The sequence below is a fragment of the Aedes albopictus genome, chromosome 3, assembly GCF_035046485.1.
Source record: "Aedes albopictus strain Foshan chromosome 3, AalbF5, whole genome shotgun sequence".
Classification (NCBI taxonomy): Eukaryota; Metazoa; Arthropoda; class Insecta; order Diptera; family Culicidae; genus Aedes; species Aedes albopictus.
In genome coordinates this window covers 372,452,684-372,476,018 of record NC_085138.1, presented here as the reverse complement: position 1 = coordinate 372,476,018, position 23,335 = coordinate 372,452,684, and the positions used below count along the sequence as shown (strand labels likewise).

Sequence of the window (23,335 nt, the reverse complement as noted above, 5' to 3'; positions counted from 1 at the left end):
TGTCACACACATAATCTTTTTCGGTTCTTACGAAATCAGCATGGCCCGTGACCCCAGCTTGAGAGCCTCAGAGTTTTGCAACGACACTTTATTGTAGTAATTGCTTCATGAGACACAGAATCTGAAAACCATTTTCACTTTCTGATGACACTCTACATTCTTGAGAAATTTGCATGACACGTGATAAAAGATTGGAAACCTCTGAACTTTACAACACAACTTTATTGCAATTATAGTGCTCCTGGAGGCACAGAACCCAGAAAGCTTTCACACCTTCTCCTAGGAGTGTCGGTTCTTGTGAAAATACTTTTTTCTGTTCGCGGCATAACCACTGCAAAAATGTATTGTTTTCGTTTTTAATCATTTTTGATGCAATTAATTATTATTGATAATAATTTCATCATACATGATATTATTTTCTGATTTTTTTGTCTTACACTACAATTTTGAGTATATGTCCCATAATTTAAAATACAATACATTTTCTTACTTGTCCAAATCACCAATGGACGGCTACAGACCTGTTTTAGCTATGAGAGTGCTGTTCTTGAAATAAAATTAATTGAATGTGACTGAGAGCAATTTAACGAAATTTACAGCCTTGAAAGCTGGCCTCTGACGCGTGGACGTTATTCAGATCCTTATGTTCAACATTATTTTTTTTTCAAAGGTTAATGATTAAAATCACTAAATATTCCTATGTCATGTTAAATTAAGTAGTGCCTCGACTATATAATCCAATAGAAAAATGCATGGTTTATCGATTGAAAGCAGGTCAACAATGTCTTCGAAAATTTTCCCATTTAGTATGGGCCATACTGCATTTTAACAATTTTGGTATTGTTGTGAAATTAGTATGACCCGTAATTCCAACATGGGAATCACTGAGCTTTGCAACGCCAATTCATTGTATAAAATGCTCCTTGAGACGCAGAATGTTATAAACATTCACATCTCCTCCTCGGACTTTCTGTTCTTGCGAAATAAGCATGGCCCGTGACCACAGCTTGAGAACCATTGCAATGCCACTTGATTGTAGTCTTCTTGAGACGCTGAATCTGAAAACTATTTTCACTTTCACATCGCACTTAAGATTCTTGAGAAATTACTACGGCCCGTGACGCCAGATTGGAAACCACTGAACTATACAACACTACTTTATCACAATCAGTGCCGCTTAACCCTCTAATACCCAATCCCGCCTTTAGACGGGGTATAGTTTGAGCATTTTTGTAATTTTTGTTTCGTGGAAAATCTTTTTTTTTATATTTTTGGCTGATATTTAGGACTGTTCTGTATATCTCAAAATGGTTTTTGGTGTATTTTAAAGCGTATTTACATTTTTTAAAAATCATTGAAAAATTGATGTTTTAGTCACCTTTTAGAAGTCATTGTTTATTTTGTATTGAATCGCTACAATTAACATATTTTAAATTTTACCCAATTCATTCTATTCTTGTTTAATAGTTTAGTTTAAGGGAATCGAACACACTCCAAAATTATTTTCCTTAAAATTACACGGAAAATAAAATTTTCTGTGAAAAAATTTAAAAATAATAATAATTCAACAATAATCATAAAATCTCAAAATGTTTTCAACTCAAAAAACACTTTCCCGAATTGGCTTCCAGGAAAAATATAAAAGTGTGGGGATGTTCAAAAATAAAAAAAATAGAAAAATCAAAAACTGAAATTCACGAAATCGAGAATTAAAAAGAATCATCTTCCAAAACATGTTTAAATCGATTTTAGATGACGAAAAATAGGGGGCTATTTTATAACTCGAGTCGATTAAATCGGGTCGCCTGCTATCACTGTCGAGTCGAACAGAAAAGCGATCACAGAAACCGACTAGCTCGACAGTCGACAGCAGAAGAGTGGTCGATTCGCGATTTTGACAGTTTACTGAGAGGAATTTCTTTACACAAGCTTTTTACGAGCGGCCGCGTCGTTGAATGTTGGTGTCTGCGGCAAACATGTCCAGCTGGGTGATGCGTGTCTGGTAGTGGTCATGTGGATCCGGCTAACCCAATCTGGTCCTGTTGCGGGCATCGAAATTACACCCGCGGGGACCTGGATCGTGATCGTTTCGGTCAGGGCACCAAAACCAGGCATGCGAAGGCTCTGTCTACATGATTTTTTATATTCATCTTCTTGGTCACCGTAAAACGTCAAATGGCCTCCCTGGCCAACCATTGGTCAACCCATGGCCACCGGCTCTGCAAAAGCCTATTTCGAGGACGTTTTAGCCATACGGTCGAAACTAGAAATGAGACAGCTCTTTCTTCATGATTTTACATATCAATCATTTTAGTAACCATGAAAAGGTCTAATGGTCTTCCTTACCAACCCGTGGCCACTGAAATATACCCTGAAGGAACCTGTTCCGAGGTCCTTTGGACCATGGTGCTAAACATAGGCATGCGACGGCTCTATCTTCATGCTTTTTCATATCCATCATCTTGATTACCGTCAAAAGGTCCAATGTCCTCCCTGGCCAATCGAAATGCGTCCTGAAGGTGCTTTCTTCGTGAACGCCAAAACTAGGCATGCGACGGTCTATCTTCTTGATTCTTTGTATTCATTATCTTTTTTTCCTCCCCGCTGTTAGGGCAATCAAGCCACTACATATAATAAGCTGAACTTTTGTGACATCCATTATCCATAAAAAGGACCAATGGCCAGGCGACTGTGGCCATCCCGTGGTCATAAGAATGTGACCTGGAGAAATCTGTTTCGAGGACGTTCAGGCCATGGAGCCTACTACATGGAAAGAACTACGCATGCGACGGCTCTATTTTCATGAATTTTCCTCTCTGGTCCTCCAGAAATTCCTCCAGGAATTCCTCCGGAAATTCCTCCAGGAATTCCTCCGAAAATTCCTCCAGGAATTCCTCCAGGAATTCCTCCGGGAATTCCTACAGGAATTTCTCCGGGAATTCCTACAGGAATTCCTTTAGTAATTACTCCAGAAATTCCTGTATGAAATCCTTCAGAATTTCTAGGAATTTCTCCAAAAATAGAAATTCGTCTAGGAATTTCTCCAGAAATTCCTCTAGGAATTTCTCCAGAAATTCCTCTAAGAATTTCTCCAGAAATTCCTCTAGTAATTTCTCCAGAAATTCCTCTGAAAATTTCTCCAGAAATTCCTCAAGGAATTTCTCCAGAAATTCCTCTAGGAATTTCTCCAGAAATTCCTCTCCATTTCTCCAGAAATTCCTATAGGAATTTTTCCAGAAATTCCTCTAGGAATTTCTCCAGAAATTCCTCTGGGAATTTCTCCAGAAATTCCTCTGGGAATTTCTCCAGAAATTCCTCTGGGAATTTCTCCAGAAATTCCTCTGGGAATTTCTCCAGAAATTCCTCTGGGAATTTCTCCAGAAATTCCTCTGGGAATTTCTCCAGAAATTCCTCCGGGAATTCCTCCAGAAATTTCTCTAGGAATTTCTCCAGAAATTCTACTAGGAATTTCTCCAGAAATTCTACTAGGAATTTCTCCAAAAATTCCTTTACGAATTTCTCCAGACATTCCTCTAGAAATTTCAATAGGAATTCCTCTAGGAATTACACAAGGAATTCCTCTAGGAATTTCTCCAGAAATTCCTATAAGAATATCCCAGAAATTCCTCTAAGAATTTATCCAGAAATTCCCCAAGAAATTTCTCCAGAAATTCCTCTAGGAATTTCTACAGAAATTCCTTTAGGAATTTCTCCAGATATTCCTCTACGAAATTCTCCAGAAATTTCTCTAGAAATTCCACCAGGAATTGCTTCAGAAATTCCTCTAGAAATTTCTCCAAAAATTCCTCTACAAATTTCTCCAGACATTCCTCTAGAAATTTCACGAGAAATTCCTCTAGGAATTTCTTCAGAAATTCCTCTAAGAATTTCCCAGAAATTCCTCTAAGAATTTATCCAGAAATTCCCCAAGAAAATGCACCAGGAATTCCTCTAGGACAGGGGTTTTCAGCCCTTTTGGCTCGCGGTGCACATTTGGGAAATGAATTGCTTCGCGGTGCACCTGTTCATTATAGTAAAATAATCCGATTTGAGAGTTTCTTAAAAATGCTGTCATATTTTCCAAAGTGTCTTCCTGCTGCAACAATATATGTTGAAATACTGTTTCCATTGATATGATAACCGTCAACCCCCGTTGTTTGCACGACTTCTCATGTAAACCAACCAGTTTTTAATTTTAACTTTTAGTAACCCTAAAGGTGGTTTGCTGTTTTGTTTGAATCCTGCATTCTGTTTCACTCCGTTTCAGATTCTGCTGATGACGTTTGAATCTTTTTCAGTTTGAACGATGTGCAGTTTAGCGGGGGTCAAATTAAAAAGTGTTCAAATTAGATGCGGTCAAACCAACGGGGGTAGACGGTATAACATTGCATTGGTTAACTGTTTTATAACTTGTCAGTTCTTACTACGAATGAAACTGTTGATGAACATCAGACATTTTGTTGTTGAGGGTATTCGTGAAAATTTTCGGACAACAATAATCCCCGGTGGATTCCTAACAAGTTAACAAGAACCTCGACGAACGCCTGCGTTTACCCTTGAATCATTTTTAGGATTTTCAACTATAAATGGATTTTCGGAAGATTCCTGGCAAACTTGCAACAATTGACAAGATTTTCGATAAATTTCATCCTTGATTTTTGACCGATTCACAAAGACATCTGAAGTAATACAAAAATAATCAAAATTCAAAAATATCAAATTTGAAAAGCAATGGAAAATTGAGAGAAATTTTTGGAAGCTGCTTGCGAGATTCTTGATAGGACATTTCCCAGGTCATACGAGAATTCGCAGCAATACAGGTCGAGTTTCTTTTGAGATTTTCAGCGAAGTTATTGAAGATTCACTACAGATTCCTTGTAAAATAATTGATGATGGAATATCCTTGCCGGATTTATTAAAAAAATACATTCTTACATTTCTCACGAGATTTTTGGTAAATTTCTTTGAAAATGCCTGGAAGGGTTTTGACTTTTGGTTAATCAAGGGTAATCAAAACTCTCCGTCGGCAAGAGCCTTGGAAATTTATATAGCTTTCGTTAGGAACTTCGTTTTGCAGTGGACCATAAGGTATTTTCGAAAATTGTTCGTTGTAGTGATGGCAGGATTTTGATATGTCTGGCGGTGCACTTGTCGAGACTTTGCGGTGCACCAAGTGCACCGCGGTGCACGATCTGAAAACCGCTGCTCTAGGAATTTCTCCAGAAATTCCTCTGAGAATTTCCCAGAAATTCCTCTAAGAATTTATCCAGAAATTCCCCAAGAAATTTCTCCAGAAATTCCTCGAGAAATTTCTCCAAAAATTCCTCTAGGAATTTCTCCAGATATTCCTCTAGAAATTTAACCAGGAAACCCTATAGAAAGTCCTCCAGAAATTCCTCTAGGAATTTCCTCAGAAATTCCTTTAGGAATTTTCCCAGAAATTCCTCTAGGAATTGCTCCAGACATTCTTCTAGTCATTTCTCCAGAAATTCCTCTAGGAATTCCTCCAGAAATTTCTTTCGGTATTTCTCCAACAATTCCTTTAGGAATTCCTGTATAATTCCTCTGGAAATTTCGCTAGGAATACCTCCGCAAATTCCTCCAGTAATTTGTCCACAAATTCTTCTAGGAATTCCTCCAGAATTCCTCAAGGAATTCCTCCACAAATTCTTCTAGAGATTCCTCCAGAATTCTTCCAGATATTCCTCCAGGAATTCCGACATAATTCTTCAAGGAATTCCTCCGTTAAGTTCTCCAGGTATTCCTCCGAACATTCCTCTAGAAATTCCTCTGGAAATTTCTCTGGAAACATCTCGGAGAAATTCCTAGAAGAATTTCTGGAGAAATGCCCTGAGGAATTTCTGGAGGAATTTGAATTATTGGAAGAATTTCTGGAGGAATTCCTTGAATAATTTTAAGAGAAATTCCTGGAGGAATTTCTGCAGGAATTTCCGGAGGAATTCCTGCAGAAATTTCCGGTGGAACTTCTGGAGGAATTCCTGGAAGAATTTCCAGAGCAATTCTCGGAATTTCCGGAGGAATTTCTGGAGGAATTTCAGGAGGAATTTCTGGAGAAATTCCCGGAGGAATTCCTAAAGGTATTTCTCCACAAATTCCTTTAAGGGTTTCATCCAGAATTCCTCTAGAAATTCCACTAGGAATTCTTCCGAATATTCCTCTGTAGGAATTCCAAGGGGAATTCCTAGAGATATTCCAGGAGGAATTCCTAGAGAAATTTCCAAAGCAATTTCCAGAGGAATTCCTTGAGAAGTTTCCAGAGAAATTTCAAGAGGAATTCCTAGAGGAATATTCGGAGGAACTCCTAGAGAATTTAACGGAGGAATTCCTTGAGGAATGATGTTGGAATTCCCGGAGGAATTTCTGGAAGAATTCTGGAGGAACTTGGGAGGAATCTCTAGAAGAATTTGTGGAGGAATTCCTCGAGGAGTTCTGGAGGAATTCCTAGAGGAATTTGTGGATAAATTACTGGAGGAATTTACGGAGGAATTCCTAGCGAAATTTCCGGAGGAATTCCTAGAGGAACTTTCGGAGGAATTCCTGGAGGAATTTCCGGAGGCAATTTTTGGAGTAATTCCTAGAGGAAATTATACAGGAATTGCTGGAGAAATACCGAAAGAAATTTCTGGAGGAATTCCTAGAGGAATTTCTGGAGATATGACTAGAAGAATGTCTGGAGCAATTCCTAGAGGAATTTCTGGAAAAAATCCTAATGAAATTTCTGAGGAAATTCCTAGAGGAATTTCTGGAAAATTCCTAGAGAATTTTCTAGAGAAATTTCGACAGAAATTCCTGGTAAAATTTCCAGAGAAATTTCTGGAGAAATTCCTAGAGGAATTTTTGCAGAAATTCCTAGAGGAATTTTTGGAGAAATTCCTAGAGGAATTTTTGGAGAAATTCCTAGAGGAATTTCTGGGAATTCTTAGAGGAATTTCTGGGAAATTCGTAGAGGAATTTCTGGAGAAATTCCTTGAGGAATTACTGGTGAAATTTCTAGAGGAATTTCTGGAGAAATTCGTAGAGGAATTTTTGGAGAAATTCCTAGAGGAATTTCTGGAGAAATTCCTAGAGGAAGTTCTGAAAAAAATCCTAGAAGAATTTCTTCAGAAATTTCTTGAGGAATTCTGGATTAATTCTCAGAGGAATTTCTGGGAAATTCTTAGAGGAATTTCTGGAGAAATTCCTGGAGGAATTTCTGGAGAAATTCCCAGAGGAATTCTTAGAGGAATTTCTGGAGAAATTCGTAGAGGAATATTTGGGAAAAATCCTAGAGGAATTTCCGGAGAAATTCCTAGAGGAATTTCTGGAGAAATTACTTGAGGAATTTTTGGAGAAATTCCTAGAGGAGTTTTTGGAGAAATTCCTAGAGGAATTTATAGAGAAATTTCTGAGGAAATTCCTAGAGGAATTTCTGAAGATTTTCCTAGAGGAATTTCTGGAGAAATTCCTAGAGGAATTCTTGGTTAAATTTCTAGAGGAACTTCTGGAGAAATTCCTAGATGAATTTTTGGAGAAATTCCTAGAGGAATTTCAGGGAATTTCTTAGGGGAATTTCTGGGAAATTCGTAGAGGAATTTCTGGAGAAATTTCCTGAGGAATTCTTGGTGAAATTTCTAGAGGAATTTCTTTAGAAATTCGTAGAGAAATTTCTGGAGAAATCCCTAGATGAATTTCTGGAGAAATTTCTTGAGAAATTTCTGGATAAATTCTCAGAGGAATTTCTGGGAAGCTCTTAGAGGAATTTCTGGAGAAATTCCAAGAGGAATTTCTAGAGGAATTTCTGCAGAAATTCGTAGAGGAATTTCTGGAGGAATTCCTGGAGGATTTGCTAAAGGAATTTCTGGAGGAATTCCTAGGGGAATTTCTGGGGGAATTCCTAGAGGAATTTCTGGAGGAATTCCTAGAGGAATTTCTGAAGGAATTCCTAGAGGATTTTCTGGAGGAATTTCTAGAGGATTTTCTGGAGGAATTCCTAGAGGAATTGCTGGAGGAATTCCTAGAGGAATTCCAGGAGGAATTCTTGGAGTAATTCCTGTAGGAATTCTTGGAGTAATTCCTGTAGGAATTCTTGGAGTAATTCCTGTCGGAATTCTTGGAGTAATTCCTGTAGGAATTCCCAGAGGAATTCTTGTAGGAATTCCTGTAGGAGTTCCTGGAGGAATTCCTAGAGGAATTCCTAGAGGAGTTCCTTGAGGAATTCCTAGAGGAGTTCCTGGCGGAATTTCTAGAGGAGTTCCTGAAGGAATTCCTAGAACAACTCCTGGAGGAATTCCTAGAGGAACTCCTGGAGGAATTCCTGGAGGAATTTCCAGAGGAATTCCTAGAGAAATTATGTAGGAGTTCCTAGGGGAATATCTGGAGGAATTCCTAGAGAAATTTTTGGAGGAATTCTGGAGGAATCACTAGTGGATTTTCTGGAGGAATTCCTTGAGTGTAATCGATTCATTCCGACGCAATTCCTGGTTTCAGTTTCTTAGATGCCTGCAGGCGAAAAATCAGGTTTTGATCACCTAAACACAGCATAACATAAAAAAGATAGAAGATCTGGCGCTATGGCCAAAGCGTCCTCGGAGCAGGCTCCTCCAGAGCATATTCCGGTGGCCACGGGTTGGCCAGGGAGGTCATAAATCCTTTTTACGGATAATAAGATGGTGTAAATTTATAAAAATGGTGAATATAGGGCCTTCGCATGCCTAGTTTTGGCACTATGGTCAAAATTTCTTCGAAGTTAGCTCCTCCAGGGCACATTCCGGTGGCCACGGGTTCACCAGGGTGGCCGTTGGTTTGCTAAGATGATGGATATGATGAATCATCAAGAAAGAACCGTCGCATGTCTAGCTTTGGTGTCCTGACCAAGGCGGCTTTGACTGAATGCTAAGGTTTCCGCGGGGGCCATTCCGACACTCGCGACAGGACCAGATCGGGTTGGTCGGTTCTACATGTCCACTAGCAACCAAGCTACCAAACACTCATAATCAGCTGGACATTTTTGCCTAATACACCAATATGCTATCTAGTACTGCAACCATAATTTAAAGCGTATGCCGTGTACTGAATACCCGACGCGATCGCTCGTGTATCTCTTTTTGGCGCGACTGATGGAGGGTTTAAAACGGATTCCAATGAATATTCTAGAGTAGTTTTACTAATAAAATGCAAAAAAAATCCCTACGCGCACAAAGCCATGTTGTTGGTAAAAATTCAAAATTTCACATCAATCTGTCTGATCGCTGTGCGCAGCAGGCACTGATTGCCGTGCGATGACAGGTGGCCGACCGTTTTCATCGAGTCGTTTTAATGAGTCGAGCATTCGTTGTGCTAGACTACTTACTCGACATCCATCGACTAACTCGATTTGTATAATTCGACAACTATCGAGTCACATGAAATTACGGTCGACTCGAGTTATAAAATAGCCCCCATAATATTTAGTTCAAAATAAAAAATTTGGGTATTAGTGGGTTAAGATATAGAATCCAAAAAGCATTCACACCTTCTCTTAGGACTTTCGATTCTTGCGAAATCAGCATGGCCCATGACCCCAGCTTGGGAATCACCGAACTTTGCAACGCCACTATACTGTAATAAATGCTTCTCGAGACACAGAATTTGAAAACCTTTTCACTTTCCGATCACACTTTTGGTATTTGAGAAATTAGCATAATCCGTTACTTCTGCTTGGGAACCACTGCTTTGCGCAACATCACTTTATTTTAATACACGTAATGCACATGCTCCCTGAGAAGCAGAATTTGAAAAAAATGTCACCCTCTCCTAGAGCTTCGATCTTGAAAAGTTCGCATGGCCCGTCGCTCAAGATTGGGAACCACTAAAGTCTGCAACACTCTGGTGGTAGTTAAGACGGACAATTTGAAAAACATCTTCAAATTTCCATTGTACATGTGTATCACATGTTAGTTGCTAGCGGATACCTAGAACCCCGTAAATTGGAGGACAAATTGCTAAAGCTAAAGCCTTCAGTACACGCTTTGCCAATGTGCAAATTTTTCCGCACGCATAATCCAATAGGCCAACAGTGGTCCCAGCATTGACAAAACATCGGAAATGTCAAGCGTATGCTTTGCTGTTGGTTGATGCGTGCGGAATAGTTTGCACACTTGGAAAAGCGTGTACTGAAGGCTTAACTGGAGCTTTTTCACGTTGATCATCCTCACAGAAGAACCTAGGAGTCATATGTATGAAATACTTATATGAAAAATCCAACTGGCTAACTGAACTGAATGACACAAACTGATGTATGGTTACTGGTTAGGCTCGTAGATCAATTATATCATTATGATTCAAACTGGAAAAAGATATTAACGCTTCGTTAGTCTGGAGATTTTATCAATCAGCCTGCAATTAGTTCATTGCAACCTAATGACTCAAGTAAGTGGACCAGTGGACCCTAGACCATCACATCACCCAATTGAGCACACGTTTATCCGCCACCTGGTTGATCGTTGTCACCATCTGAATTCCTCCTGGGCATTGTAGCTTTGCTGTTAGCAATGAACTCCAGTTTCATATTCTTAATATTTCTTGTTCTTACATTGAGTGTTGTTAAAGCTGGCCCTACAAAGAATCCACTCATAAGAAATGAGGTAAATTCTTATACTTTCAAATGTGTTACGATCTAATTTGATTGACTGTTCCTTCCCAGGGAAAGACCACGTACAAAATCCGACTTACGAAAGCCATCTGCGTAGATCTTCCGTACGAGATAGCCTGGAATGTGACCTGTCGACTGAAGCTGTATCGGGATCAACCATCCAAGATGTTATTCCGCGTCGAAGTCGATCAGGTCGATCATCTCTTCCTAACTTTTGCAATGTACTACAAGTACCATTTGACCTATCAACCGCTGTTGATGGAGACCACCTTCGATGTGTGCAGTTATCTGGAAAAGTTCAAAAGTCGTGGATATGCGAGCGTTTCTCCATCGCTGGATCTAGATCAAACTGCCATGTTCATCCTGAGTATCCTGGAGAAGAACAATCCATCGGCCATCCGCTCGGGTTGTCCCTATAGAGTCAGTGTCGCTTTGTAAGGTGACTCACAAAATTTCGAATAATTTCCTACACTTTTTTTTTCAGGGTGTCATCGCGTTCGAAAATTTCCGCATTGACGAAACCATGGCACCACAGTTTTTGCCTGCCGGCGAGTATCGGCTGGATATGCGGTACTTCAACGAAAAGAATCAAACCGTCATGCATTCGCAGGTTTTTGGGTCGGTCCGAGCCATCGGAATTGTGGATTTGTCGATGGGTTGAATTCGGCCAAATTCAACAGTACACCGGTGTGTCAGAAATAAATGAATCGTGTTTGAGCAAAACAAAGAATGAAGTCTTTCTATTCGTTCTGTTAGTGAGTTCTTCAGAAACGCAATAACTAATCGTTAGCAATCCTCATACTACGAATCCAAGACGTAATTTCCGTTACACAATTATTCAAACGAACCAACCGCCCGATACCAGTTCGTGTATACGGCTTGCCCAATTTATCATTCTGAAAGTCGCAAAGTTTAACAGTTCTGATTTCCTCAAATCCCCACACTGCTAGCTGCTATAGGGTATTTTTAGCCATAGAGTTGTTTTCTCCCGATGCGCACTAAACCGATACGGCGACAACGACAAAAACATTTCCCGCAAAGGAAGCAAATGAGCGGGAACATTCATGTACATAATGTATGTACCGTCTACTCTGTATACGACTAGGTAGCTTCCTCCTCAAGGACTCCGTTCAATAACCCTAATCGCACCGGGAGCGGGAAGCTCTACACGCCATGCGGTGGAAACGAAAATATTTTTGTTTTTGTTTACGTTTTAGAATCGGTTGATATAGTTATCACATGGCTATCGCTAAACTCGTGTCGGAAGCATTGATGGGTGTGTGCTAGAGATTCTTCGTTTCAATTCGGTTATGTCCATCCGGAGGCACGATCCAATTACCATCTTCTTCAAATTTTATACATTGTAAGCAGTATAAGGCTTTATAAGGCTTTTCTCACTACCCATCATAATCTGTATAGGTCGCGAAACAAATCCTACGGTACTCAATAAGCCTCAAATCTCCGTAAGAAATTTCATGGTTCATGATATGGATGATCTAGGTCATCCAAACTACTCTAGAATTGATTGTTTGGGGATCTACAGGATCTACCATTATTTTTTTTCACCTTATCCAAGAAATTCATTCCGATTGATGTCCGTTAAGCCCTCGCAATATTACGAACAACTCGATACTGTGCTAGTTGTACATTTCATGAAATACAAATGGCCTCCAGTACACTTTGAAGTTTGGATTACAATATTTACATGCTGTATCATGCTTAAATTATAACGAATGTTTTAGGAATGTAATCTTTTCTTATTTACTGATGGAGCCTCAGTGTACAACTATAATGCTATTGGTACATTCATGAGACGAGAGATGTTGATACCAACACTTAAAAATACTTCTTCTTTCTCTTCTTCTTCTTCTTCTTCTTTATGGCTGCCTCGCTTCAACTTAGTGTTCTTCGAACACTTCCACAGTTATTAATTGAAGGGCTTTCTTTGCCTGCATTGCATGAATTCGTATATTGTGAGGCAAGGACAATGATACACTATGCCCAGGGAGTCGAGAGAATTTTCCCGACCGGAACAGGAATCGAACTCGTCGTCTCCGGATTGGCGATCCACAGCCTTAATCACTAGGCTAACTGAAGACCCCCACTTGAAAAAACTTTGGAGTCCATTTGCCAGTGAACGCACAAGTCCTAGACCAACATGTGAAAAGGGCGGAGTAACCATTTCACTCCTCTGCTTGTTATGCAAACTTTTTCCGTTATCAGATAAAGGAGAGTCTGCTTTACCTGTTACTTGTCAGAGATTACATGAATAATGGGAAATATTGGGGCTGTTCATAAACCACGTAGACCAAAATTTGGCCATCTTAGAAGGTTGCGCAGTAAGTCACAGTAACTTCTGTGCAACCCTTGCATACTCTGTCGTGACAGTTTTGTAACCATGTGTGTTGCTTGGGCGATGTAATGAATGCCTTGATTAACTTATGTCAAATGATATTATTGGCCATGTTCTACTTTACAAATACTCACTTGAATCGCTATAGTTATTTCATAAAGTTAGGTTTCTTAGTAATTTTATTCAATTTTTTGTATTATTTCTTATTTTGGAGAATATTGAATAATAAAATTACTGTCTGCGTTCCAAAATCGATTCTGAAACCATGAGTTTTTGATCAGAAATTTAAAATATCTAGTATAAAAGTGAAATAAGAGAGTTCGAATCTGCTTCAAAATTGATTTATCATTTTTGGAGGACTCGCCCGACCGTCGAACAGTACTATAAATCTAAAAATTATATTTGATGTTTGCTCATGAGGCTCTGAGATTTTTTTTGTTTATTTGACCTATTGCTAATTTAACACTTGAGAGTAGCGTTAATTATATTCCGCAAGCATTTGCCACAATACAAATGCATTGAGATATACAGATTTTGATATCCATACTTCAAAATACCATGAAGATCAGATATGTGCCTAGCTTCTAGTACTGCCCGGGTAGTGTTGTCCTGCTGATTTAAGCTATATTAATGAAATACGAACGTCGTATTTATGGCATCTAGTAGCAGAATATGAAATACTACTCCACCGGAAGCTATACCTAAGGTGGCAGCACCACTATGAAGAATAGGGCACCTTAGGCCAACAACCTATGTAGTGTTCACGAAACCTCAAAAAACAATTTAAGACCCCTAAAACAAAAGGAAATGAGTCCCACTGGGAAATACCCTAGGAGTTCCACTAGATTTTTTCTTGAAGTTCCCCAGGTAATTCCTCCTGGAGTACTCTTGAGACGTTCTCTTGGAAATCCCCAGGGAATTTCTACAGAAGATCCACTTGGAATTCCTCGAATAGTTTCTCTGGGAACTCCTCTAGAAGTTCTACAGGAAATGGCTATAGTGGAACTGGAAATTGCTATAGGAGTTCTCCTGGGAATTTCTCTAGGCGATGTATCAAGCATTCCTCCAGGAGTTCCACCGTGAGTATTTCTAGGACTTTCGCTTGGAATTACTCTAGGTTATCCACCTGGAATCCTCCCGGAGTTCCCTATGAGCTCCACTGAGAATTCCTTAGCATGGTATGCCTCTAAGAGTTCCACTAGGAATTCCTCACCTACCTACCTAGTTCGCTGCGCACCACGTCTTCATGTACCGGTCGGATAACTCTTGAGCACCATTTTAGTCGGGTTGCTATCCGACATCCTGATGACGTGACCCGCCCACCGTAGCCTCCCGATTTTCGCGGTGTGGACAATGGTTGGTTCTCTTAGCAGCTGATGCAGCTCGTGGTTCATTCGCCTTCTCCAAGTCCCGACTTCCATCCGCACTCCACCGTTGATCGTACGCAACACCTTCCGTTCGAAAACTCCAAGGGCGCGTTGGTCCTCTGCACGTAGGGCACAGAACAGATGTGTATCTTCGAACAAATTTGAACTTTCGAGGTGGAAGTCGTAAAATTTGCACTTGGAGAACTAGATTGGAATGAATTTCCTTGGAGAAATAAAAAATCATCAAAGCATGCCTCGCTCCCGCCCTATGCTCGCTGTACAAAAAAAGCTTGCTTTCCACAACCAGGTTCGCTAGTGTTCAGCAATCAAACGAGCGGCTCTTTTCGTGATAAAGATTCACCCCCGTGCGTAGGGTCCATGTGTCGTGCCCATAGATGACTACATACCGGACTAATCAGCGTTTTGAAGATAGTTAACTTCGTGTGACGGCGAACTTTATTCGATCGTAGAGTTCTGTTGAGTCCAAAGTAAACACGATTTCCTGCCACAATGCGCCTCTGAATTTCTCTGCTGGTGTCGTTGTCGGTGGTCACCAGTGAGCCCAAGTACACGAATTCTTCAACCGCCTCGATTTCATCACCGTCGATAGAAATTCGGGGTGGCGGGCGCGGTGATTCCTCCCTGGGACCCTTTGCCATCATGTACTTTGTCTTCAACACATTAATGACTAATCCGATTCGCCTGGCTTCACTCTTTAGTTGGATGTATGTTTCCGCCATCGTCTCAAATTTACGAGCTATAATATCAATATCATCAGCGAAACCAAGCAGCTAAGCGGACTTCGTGAAAATCGTCTCACTCGTGTTTATCCCCGCTCTCCTTGTTACACCTTCTAACGCAATGTTGAACAGCAAGCACGAAAGACCATCCCCTTGCCGTAACCCTCTGCGAGATTCGAAAGGACTCGAGAGTGTCCCTGATACTTGAACTATGCACATTACTCGAATCATCGTCGCCTTGATCAATCGTATCAGTTTATCCGGGAATCCGTATTCGTGCATAATCTGCCATAGCTGTTCTCGATCGATTGTATCATACGCCGATTTGAAATCGATGAACAAGTGATGTGTGGGCACGTTGTATTCGCGGCATTTCTGCAACACCTGTCGAATGGCGAACATCTGGTCCGTTGTAGCGCGTTCACCCATGAATCCAGCCTGATATTGCCCCACGAACTCTCTTGCAATCGGTGATTTACGGCGGCATAAAATTTGAGAGAGTACCTTGTAGGCAGCGCTCAGTAGTGTGATCACGCGATAGTTCCCGCAATCCAACTTATCGCCCTTTTCGTAGATGGGACACATGATACCTTCCATCCACTCCTCCGGTAATACTTCCTCCTCCCAAATCTTGGTAATGACCAGTGCTTCTCCACCGTGTTTTAGTAACTCGCTTGGTAGTTAATCTGCTCCAGCGGCTTTGTTGTTTTTCAACCGGCTAGCCTCCTCTTCAATCTCTTAGGTTAGGGGCTGGAAATCTGTGCACGAACTCCTAGATCTGTTACCGCGCCACCTTCGGTGCTTGCATCGTCGCCATTGAGGTGGTCATCGTAATGCTGCCGCCATCGACCACTACACGCTCGCTCGTGAGGATATTCCTGTGATTATCTCGGCACATGTCAGCTTGTGGCACAAAGCCTCTGCGCGAGCGGTTCAGTTTCTCGTAGAACTTTCGTGTGTTTTTAGCTCGGTACAGCTCTTCCATCGCTTCGCGATCTCGTTCTTCCTACTGGCCGGGCGCTTCTTCATCCGGAAGAATGAGTTCTGCCTGTTCCGCGCCTGTCTGTAACGTGCCTCATTCGCTCTCGTACGGTGTTGCAGCATTCTCGCCCATGCTGCATTCTTCTCGTTTTTAGACTGTTCACATTCGCCGTCGTACCAGTCGTTTCTGTGATTCGGAGTCGCGAAGCCTAGTGCTGTAGCCGAGGTACTACCTATGGCGGATCGGATGTCCCTCCAGCCATCTTCAAGTGTAGCTGCGCCAGGCTGCTCTTCCGTTGGTAGGGCCACTGCTAACTGCTGCGCGTAGTCTTGAGCCACTTCTACGTTACGAAGTTGCTCGATGTTGAGCCGCGGCGTTCGACTTCGACGCGTGGTGATAACTGTCGAAAGTTTTGAGCGCATGCATACAGCGACTAAGTAGTGATCCGGATCTATGTTCGCACTGCGGTAAGTGCGGACGTTGGTTATATCTGAGAAGAATATACCGTCGATTAGAACGTGGTCGATTTGGTTTTCTGTTTGATGGTCGGGTGATCTCCAGGTGGCTTTGTGGATATCTTTGCGGGGGAAGAAGGTGCTTCGGACTATCATACCACGGGAGGCTGCAAAGTTTACGCATCGCTGGCCGTTATCATTCGATACGGCGTGCAGGCTGTTTCGCCCGATTACCGGTCGGTACAATTCCTCCCTTCCTACCTGCGCGTTCATGTCGCCGACAACGATTTTCACATCACGCGGCGAGCAACCATCGTATGTTTGCTCTAACTGCGCGTAGAACGCTTCTTTCTCGTCATCGGGTCTCCCTTCGTGTGGGCAGTGGACGTTGATGATGCTGTAGTTGAAGAAACGGCCCTTAACTCTCAACATGCACATCCTTGCGTTGATCGGCTGCCACCCGATCACACGTTGTCGCATCTTGCCCAACACTATAAATCCTGTTCCCAGTTCATTGGTGGTGCCACAGCTTTGGTAGAAGGTAGCCGCTCGATGCCCGCTTTTCCACACTTTCTGTCCAGTCCAACAAAGTTCCTGCAACGCCACGATGTCGAAGTTGCGGGGATGTAGTTCGTCGTAGATTATCCTGTCACATCCTGGTGACTTGCAATTCCATGTTCCAAGTTTCCAATCGTAGTCCTTATTTCGTCGCGTGGGTCTTTGCCGATTGTATCGAGTCGTATTTTCTCCTATGTTATTCGCAATGGGGATTTTTACGGGTGGCTTATTGGGCCTACGCCAACACTCCTGTCTCGCCGGAGGGCCATCGTGCCAGTTCTGTTTAACGTCCCAACCAACACTGGGACAACCATGCTGAATCTACCACGCTGGGCTACCACCTTGGATCTAGCTGCGCGTGGTGCAGCGTTTCTTACTCAGCCGCTGGATGCCAGAACAGACGCTGTTTGGGCCGCACCTCCTTGGTGATCAGACGCTCGAGACGTACCTCCTCAATCTAGCTGAAATCAGAAGGACAACTGTGCCCAGGCTGCACTATAAGCTAAGCACACAACTCTTAGCTGGCGGTCTTTGTCATCGTTTGACCCGCGGAAGCATGAGGTAGGAACTTGTGAGGACCAGAGCTATGTTGGACGCTCTCCTTATCGACTCACCGTTTTGCAGTCTTTAATAGCAATTATCATCGAATAATTTTGAACTCTCGATTTTGCGTATTGAAAATAGTTGCTTATGATCACTTTATAAATATCTGCCGCAGAGCTTACCCTTCAAGTGTTGCGCTTATTAGAGAAGTGATATGAGCACTTATCATTTCCCTATTCAACTGTCTCACAAAATGCTGCAATCACCAACGTCGCGTCACCTCGTCTCGCCGTACACAGATCTGTGCTAGAAGTAATTGGCCATTGGCGGCGCTATTAGCAAACGTCTGTGTACCGCGACCAATAATTGGAATTGATAGGCAAAACAAGCGACGGTCTATAGAGCGTCAATCAATGCTCATGGAACCAAATGACGATGATTGTTTGTGATGACGACGGGAACAATCACACGGATAGAATACATACCTTCAGCAGTCTCTTAGCATTGAAGGGTTTTTCTGACCATGAATCGAGAAGAACTTCCTTCCTAGCCAGTAATAGCTCTAATCAATCAATCAATCCAGTGATTAGCTTAGTGGATAGATGTACTTGAATTAATTCTAATCTTTAAGGAACATAATTTGATTGAAGTTTTCAAATCCGGTGTAACAAAAAATGTTTGATGACAGTTGAAAATGAATACTGTGTAAAGCATAATTGATTTGAATGGTAGTTTACTGATGAAATTTATGTATTTTTTTTTCTTTTACAGTGTGGCCCCAACGCGGATAGTGGACTGGAAGCCAAGCCAGCCAATTTCAAGGGCATTGAAAAGTAAGTTTTTGTGATAAAATAAAAGATCCTGATTACAAATGTTTATTCTCAATTTGATTTCTTATAGGTTTGTCGTGGACTCCGACATACTGTTCCCAGTGATTGCTGAATGGTATGTATTTCAATCTGTCTAATGTCTAAATACATATGTTGAATACCAATTTCCACATTGAGAAAAAGTTTCTTCCCTGGCCTGGTCATGGGGATTGCCGAAACTAAAGAGCACAAATTCATTACTACTTATTTCCAATATAATTATTCTTTAGTGAATATATCACCTTTATAGCACTTTAGTACCATAATAATATTTCCTTAATCAATGGCATGCCATCAAAAAAGCTCAAAATCGAATAATTTGCCCTATAAATCGAGGTATAGCTCAAAATTTTGACGGATTCGGATTCAGCGGCCCAAAATCTTTCGGAGACACATATGATTGTTCTTGAGACAAACAAATGTTGCGCTGTGACATCTTTCAATTGAAAAACTATTACTTCAAAGCGATTTTTGCGGCTAATCTTTGAGCTAATCTAGATAACATTTCAATTATACAAACAATAGTTTCTATAAACTTTATCAATAAGCCATAGGAGTTGTGTGCTAGTTAATGGACCCTGCGCCTATAGTGGACCCCCTACAGAAAAGCTCAAATATAAATACCCCAATCAACTGATAACAGACAACTTCCACCGGGGGAGCATCAATTACATTACTACACAGTAGTTCCTGGCAAACGAAATGCCCAGTGGCCTTAAAAACGGTTATTCTAACCCTCCATGATTGGTTTTTCGGTCCGGTTATACTATTTCGTCTGACGTTTCGACCCTTAGTTGAGGTCTTCTTCAGGGAGGTTATAGGGATACCGCTACGTTTGAATCGCCGGTTGCTTGGCGTAGGGCTGTCGAGTTTGGTGAACCCGGTGGGGTTCATTATAGGCAACATCAATGTATACTTTCAAATGAGCGTTTCACTGAAATACCGTCTACCCCCGTTGGATTGGCCGCGTCTAATCTGAACACTTTTTAATTTAACCCCCGCTAATCTGCACATTGTTCAAATTAAAAATGATTCAAACGTCATTCTGCTAATGGAACGGCGTGAAACGGAACGCAAAAACAAAACAAACCCTCAAACAAGGTTTCCAGCAGTGCGTTATGTCGTCGCCCACATGGTTGCTAGAAACACAGAGAACAGATATCCAAGTCCATTCTGAATTGTGTGTAAGGAATATTTCATCGGCAACACAAGTGGCAGTAGCGTGGCGCTGCAATCGGTTAATTTTCCCATACTAATTTAATTCATCACTTGAAATGTTTCAATTCACCACTGACTGTGGCAATATGGTGTTTGGCGACGTTAGTGTTGTCATCGTGTATTGGTTTGCAACCTTACTCAAGTGAAGATTGAAATCCTTACACAACTTTCTAAGTGAAATTTGTTCTAGCCTGGATGTCTGTTCTCTGTGCTAGAAATTAAAACCACAGACAAACAGACGTAATACAGTTCACACTACCACCAAAGGAAAAGTTGCACTATCACTGTGTTGTGCAATATCGCCAACAAAGGGCGAGGTGTGAAACGTCAAACGCATAGAAAAACGATGCGCGCGCCTCTGGTTGGGAAAGCCACAACTATGAAAATTTAAAATGCTCGTTGAAAGCGTAGTCGATGGAAATTTTGCAAGTGTTACGTATGTTTGTCTGTGTTAAAACTAAAAAATGAGCCCCGTTGGTTTAGATAAAGTATGACAGATCGACCCTACAGGTTCTTCGTCGTGTGTCACATCTTGGGATTTGGCTTCTGAACTGAGTTGTGGGAGGAAGAGACAGACTCTTGAAAGGTGATATGAACCATTCTTGGTGGGAAGCATTTTATAGTTAAATTTCGAAGCTAACGCATGACCAATAAAAAGACATACTGTTGACGATAATGAGTCATTTGGGACAAAAATTAGTACTTATAATAAAAACCAGTACAACAATTGATGCATAAAGGTCCCATTAGACATGACAAATATTTGGCCAAACAAGCCCAACAAATGACCAACACAACGTAAATCATGGCAACCTCGGATGAATGTCGGACTACAATGACAAATATTTGTCATTATGACAAACAATAGAAATACACTAGAACTGCAATGGCGCTGTAATCACTTTTCGTTTTAAATTATTTTAGAAACTTTACTTGTAATAAATGATAATTTTTAAGTGTTCATCTTATAGAGGATCTTTTGTTTTGGTAAACAAAATTTATTTGACACTTCTAGTACCGCTACTGACGCCGTAAGGGCGTGGCAAACTAGATGTTAGTCACACGAACAGTCGCGACATTGAACTTCTGTGGCTAGTTATTCTAATTGACAAACAGTCTAATGGCCCCTTAAGTGCATTTAACAGCAACTATTAATAATAGTCATAACTTCTTCATGAATTTCGGAGTTTCCACCCAACCTTCAAAATGATGATGATGATTGAGTACCCACCATCAGCGCAAGGATTACCTATGGCTGCAGAGTCATACCGGAAGGGAATGATCTACCTGATGGTTTGTTGTAGCAGGGTAAGCTAAATTCACTGGAAACCTTCGGAAGACAACACGACGGTTGTTATCTCGTGACAAAGTCTGGCTACCCCACGAACATTTGCCCAGAAACCAGTTCATTTAGCTTCCTTAGGCTACCCCTCCCAAAATCCCAAGTTTCATGTAATTTGAATATAATTTATTATATAGTTGACCAATTACCTGATTTTACCTGAAATAATAAATATTGTTATTATGATATATTGAATTTTAATTGACCTTCATTACAATTACAGCTTTATTTACCTGAACAGGATTGAAACAAATCATTATTATATTAAAGTTAAAATTTAACAAATAACACTGAAACAAATGGCGTTTTAGTAATGAAAAAAAAACAAAATATAAAAATCAAACAAAACACAAAAAAGTAAACCAAATGCTGATCTTATAATTTTCCTGCATTTAAATTAACCAAGCAGGAGAGTTACGAAATCAAAATTTGTTATGGTTCTGGTAGATCTTACACCGTAACGCACCATTATAAGGTGATCTACCCACGTTACGGGGCATTTCCACCCAACCTTCAAAATATTAAAAAACTACACTAAAGGGCTGGCCGATAAAATTTGATTTAACTCAACTCAAGATAATCAGAGTTTTAGAAAAATCTCTCAAGAAATAAACTAGGGTCTTGTACCATTTGGGCAGGTGTACCTATTTTGGGCACTAGCCGCTATAACTAAGTCAATTTCAAATTTGATTAGAATTCCAGGGATTCCTCAAGGTACTTATCGAGTTTTTTTTCTCCAGGAATTCCTCCTGGGATTGCTCTAGGGACTCCCCTTGCGAATTCACCTGGGATTCTTTCAGAGACTGCTGTAAGGTTTCCTGTAGGCGTTCTTCCAGAAATTTTTGCAGGCATTCCACCTGGAATTGCTCCATGCATTCCTTCAGAATTACCTTTAGGATTTTTTCCAGAGATTCCTCCAGGAATCAAGGATGTTTTCGATTACCTGGCAATCATTTGACTCATTTATCCATTACTTAGTTCAGAAGCATAATATTGAAATGAGATGTTCGGCAAACTTGTAGATAAGTGTTTTTCCTACAATTATCACCAAGCACCCCATATCCTAACTCACATATATACGGCATGAGAGTGCTAGTAACACCTACTCATACTAAACGATCGAAAAATTCGATCATTTAGTTTGATTAGGTGGTACTAACACTTTTACGCCGTTAATATAAGAGTTAGAATATGGCGTCCTTGGTGATAATTGTAGGAAAAACAATAATCTACAAGTTTGTCGAACATCACATTTAAATATTAGGCTTCTGAACTGAGATATAGACAAATGAGTCAAATGATTGCCAGATGATCGAAAACATCCTTGCCAGGAATGCCAGAAATTCGCCCAGGAATTCCTCCAGATATTTATCTAGCAATTCCTCTAGGGCTTCGTCCAGGGATTCCTCCAGGAATTGCTTCATTTTTTCCTCCAAAAATCCCTTAAAGGGTTCCACCAGCAATTCCTTCAGAAATTCCTCGAAGAATTTCTCTAGTAATTTCTTTAGGAATTTCTTCAGAAATTTTTCCAGGGATTCATCCCAGAATTCCTCTAGAAATTTTCAAGAGTCCCTCTATGAATTTCTCCAGGGATTCCGCAAGAAATTTGTCCAGAAGTTACTCCATGTATTCCTCCCCGATTTCCATTAGAGAATTCTCCAGTGTTCCTCCATTATTTTCTCCTGAAATTCCTCGAGGAATTCCTCAACAGATTTGTTCAGAAATTGCTCCCAGAATTCCTCCAGGAATACCTTCAGAAATTCAGGATTCCAGGGATTGCTCCAGGATATTATCCAGGAATTTCTCCTGGGATTTCTTTAGGAATTTCTCCAGGTATACTTTTAGAATCTTCTCCAGGCACTTCTGTAGCAATTCCTCCTGGAATTCTTTCAGAATGTCGTCCAAAGGTTCATCCAAGAATTACTCCAGGATTTTTTTCAGAGATTGCTCCGAAAATTCTTTCAGGGATGGCCTCAGAAAGTCCTCTAAGGATGTCTTCAGGAATTCCTCTCGAGACCTCTTCAAAAATTTATTCCATCAGAAATCTCATCATCTTTTTCAGGAATGCACCCAAGAATTTCTTCGGGATTACCTGAAGTTTTTTGAATTACGAAATCGCATAATGAATTGAAAAATTTCGTTCATCAACTGGAAGCCAACGTAGACAAAACGGATCGTAGGTTGGTTTCAAATAACGCAGTTTTGCTAGGGATTCCAAATGTAGAAAATGAAAACACAATGCAGTTAGTCGATAGAACATTGAATCGTATCGGTGTTA

The 23,335-nt window shown here is 40.7% G+C and overlaps 1 protein-coding gene and 1 pseudogene across 5 annotated transcripts in view; both read left to right on the top strand.

Annotated features, from left to right (window-relative positions):
* Positions 1-23,335, top strand: part of LOC109432273 (xaa-Pro dipeptidase) — a 757,159-nt gene that overhangs the window by 719,820 nt on the left and 14,004 nt on the right. For all 5 annotated transcript variants that reach the window (XM_062855645.1, XM_062855647.1, XM_062855646.1 and 2 more), the window contains 2 exons: positions 18,400-18,461; positions 18,529-18,573. In XM_062855645.1, coding sequence (XP_062711629.1) covers positions 18,400-18,461; positions 18,529-18,573 — 107 coding nt within the window. The remainder of the gene's footprint in view (positions 1-18,399; positions 18,462-18,528; positions 18,574-23,335) is intronic.
* On the top strand, positions 8,571-11,307 carry LOC115267774 (uncharacterized; annotated as a pseudogene).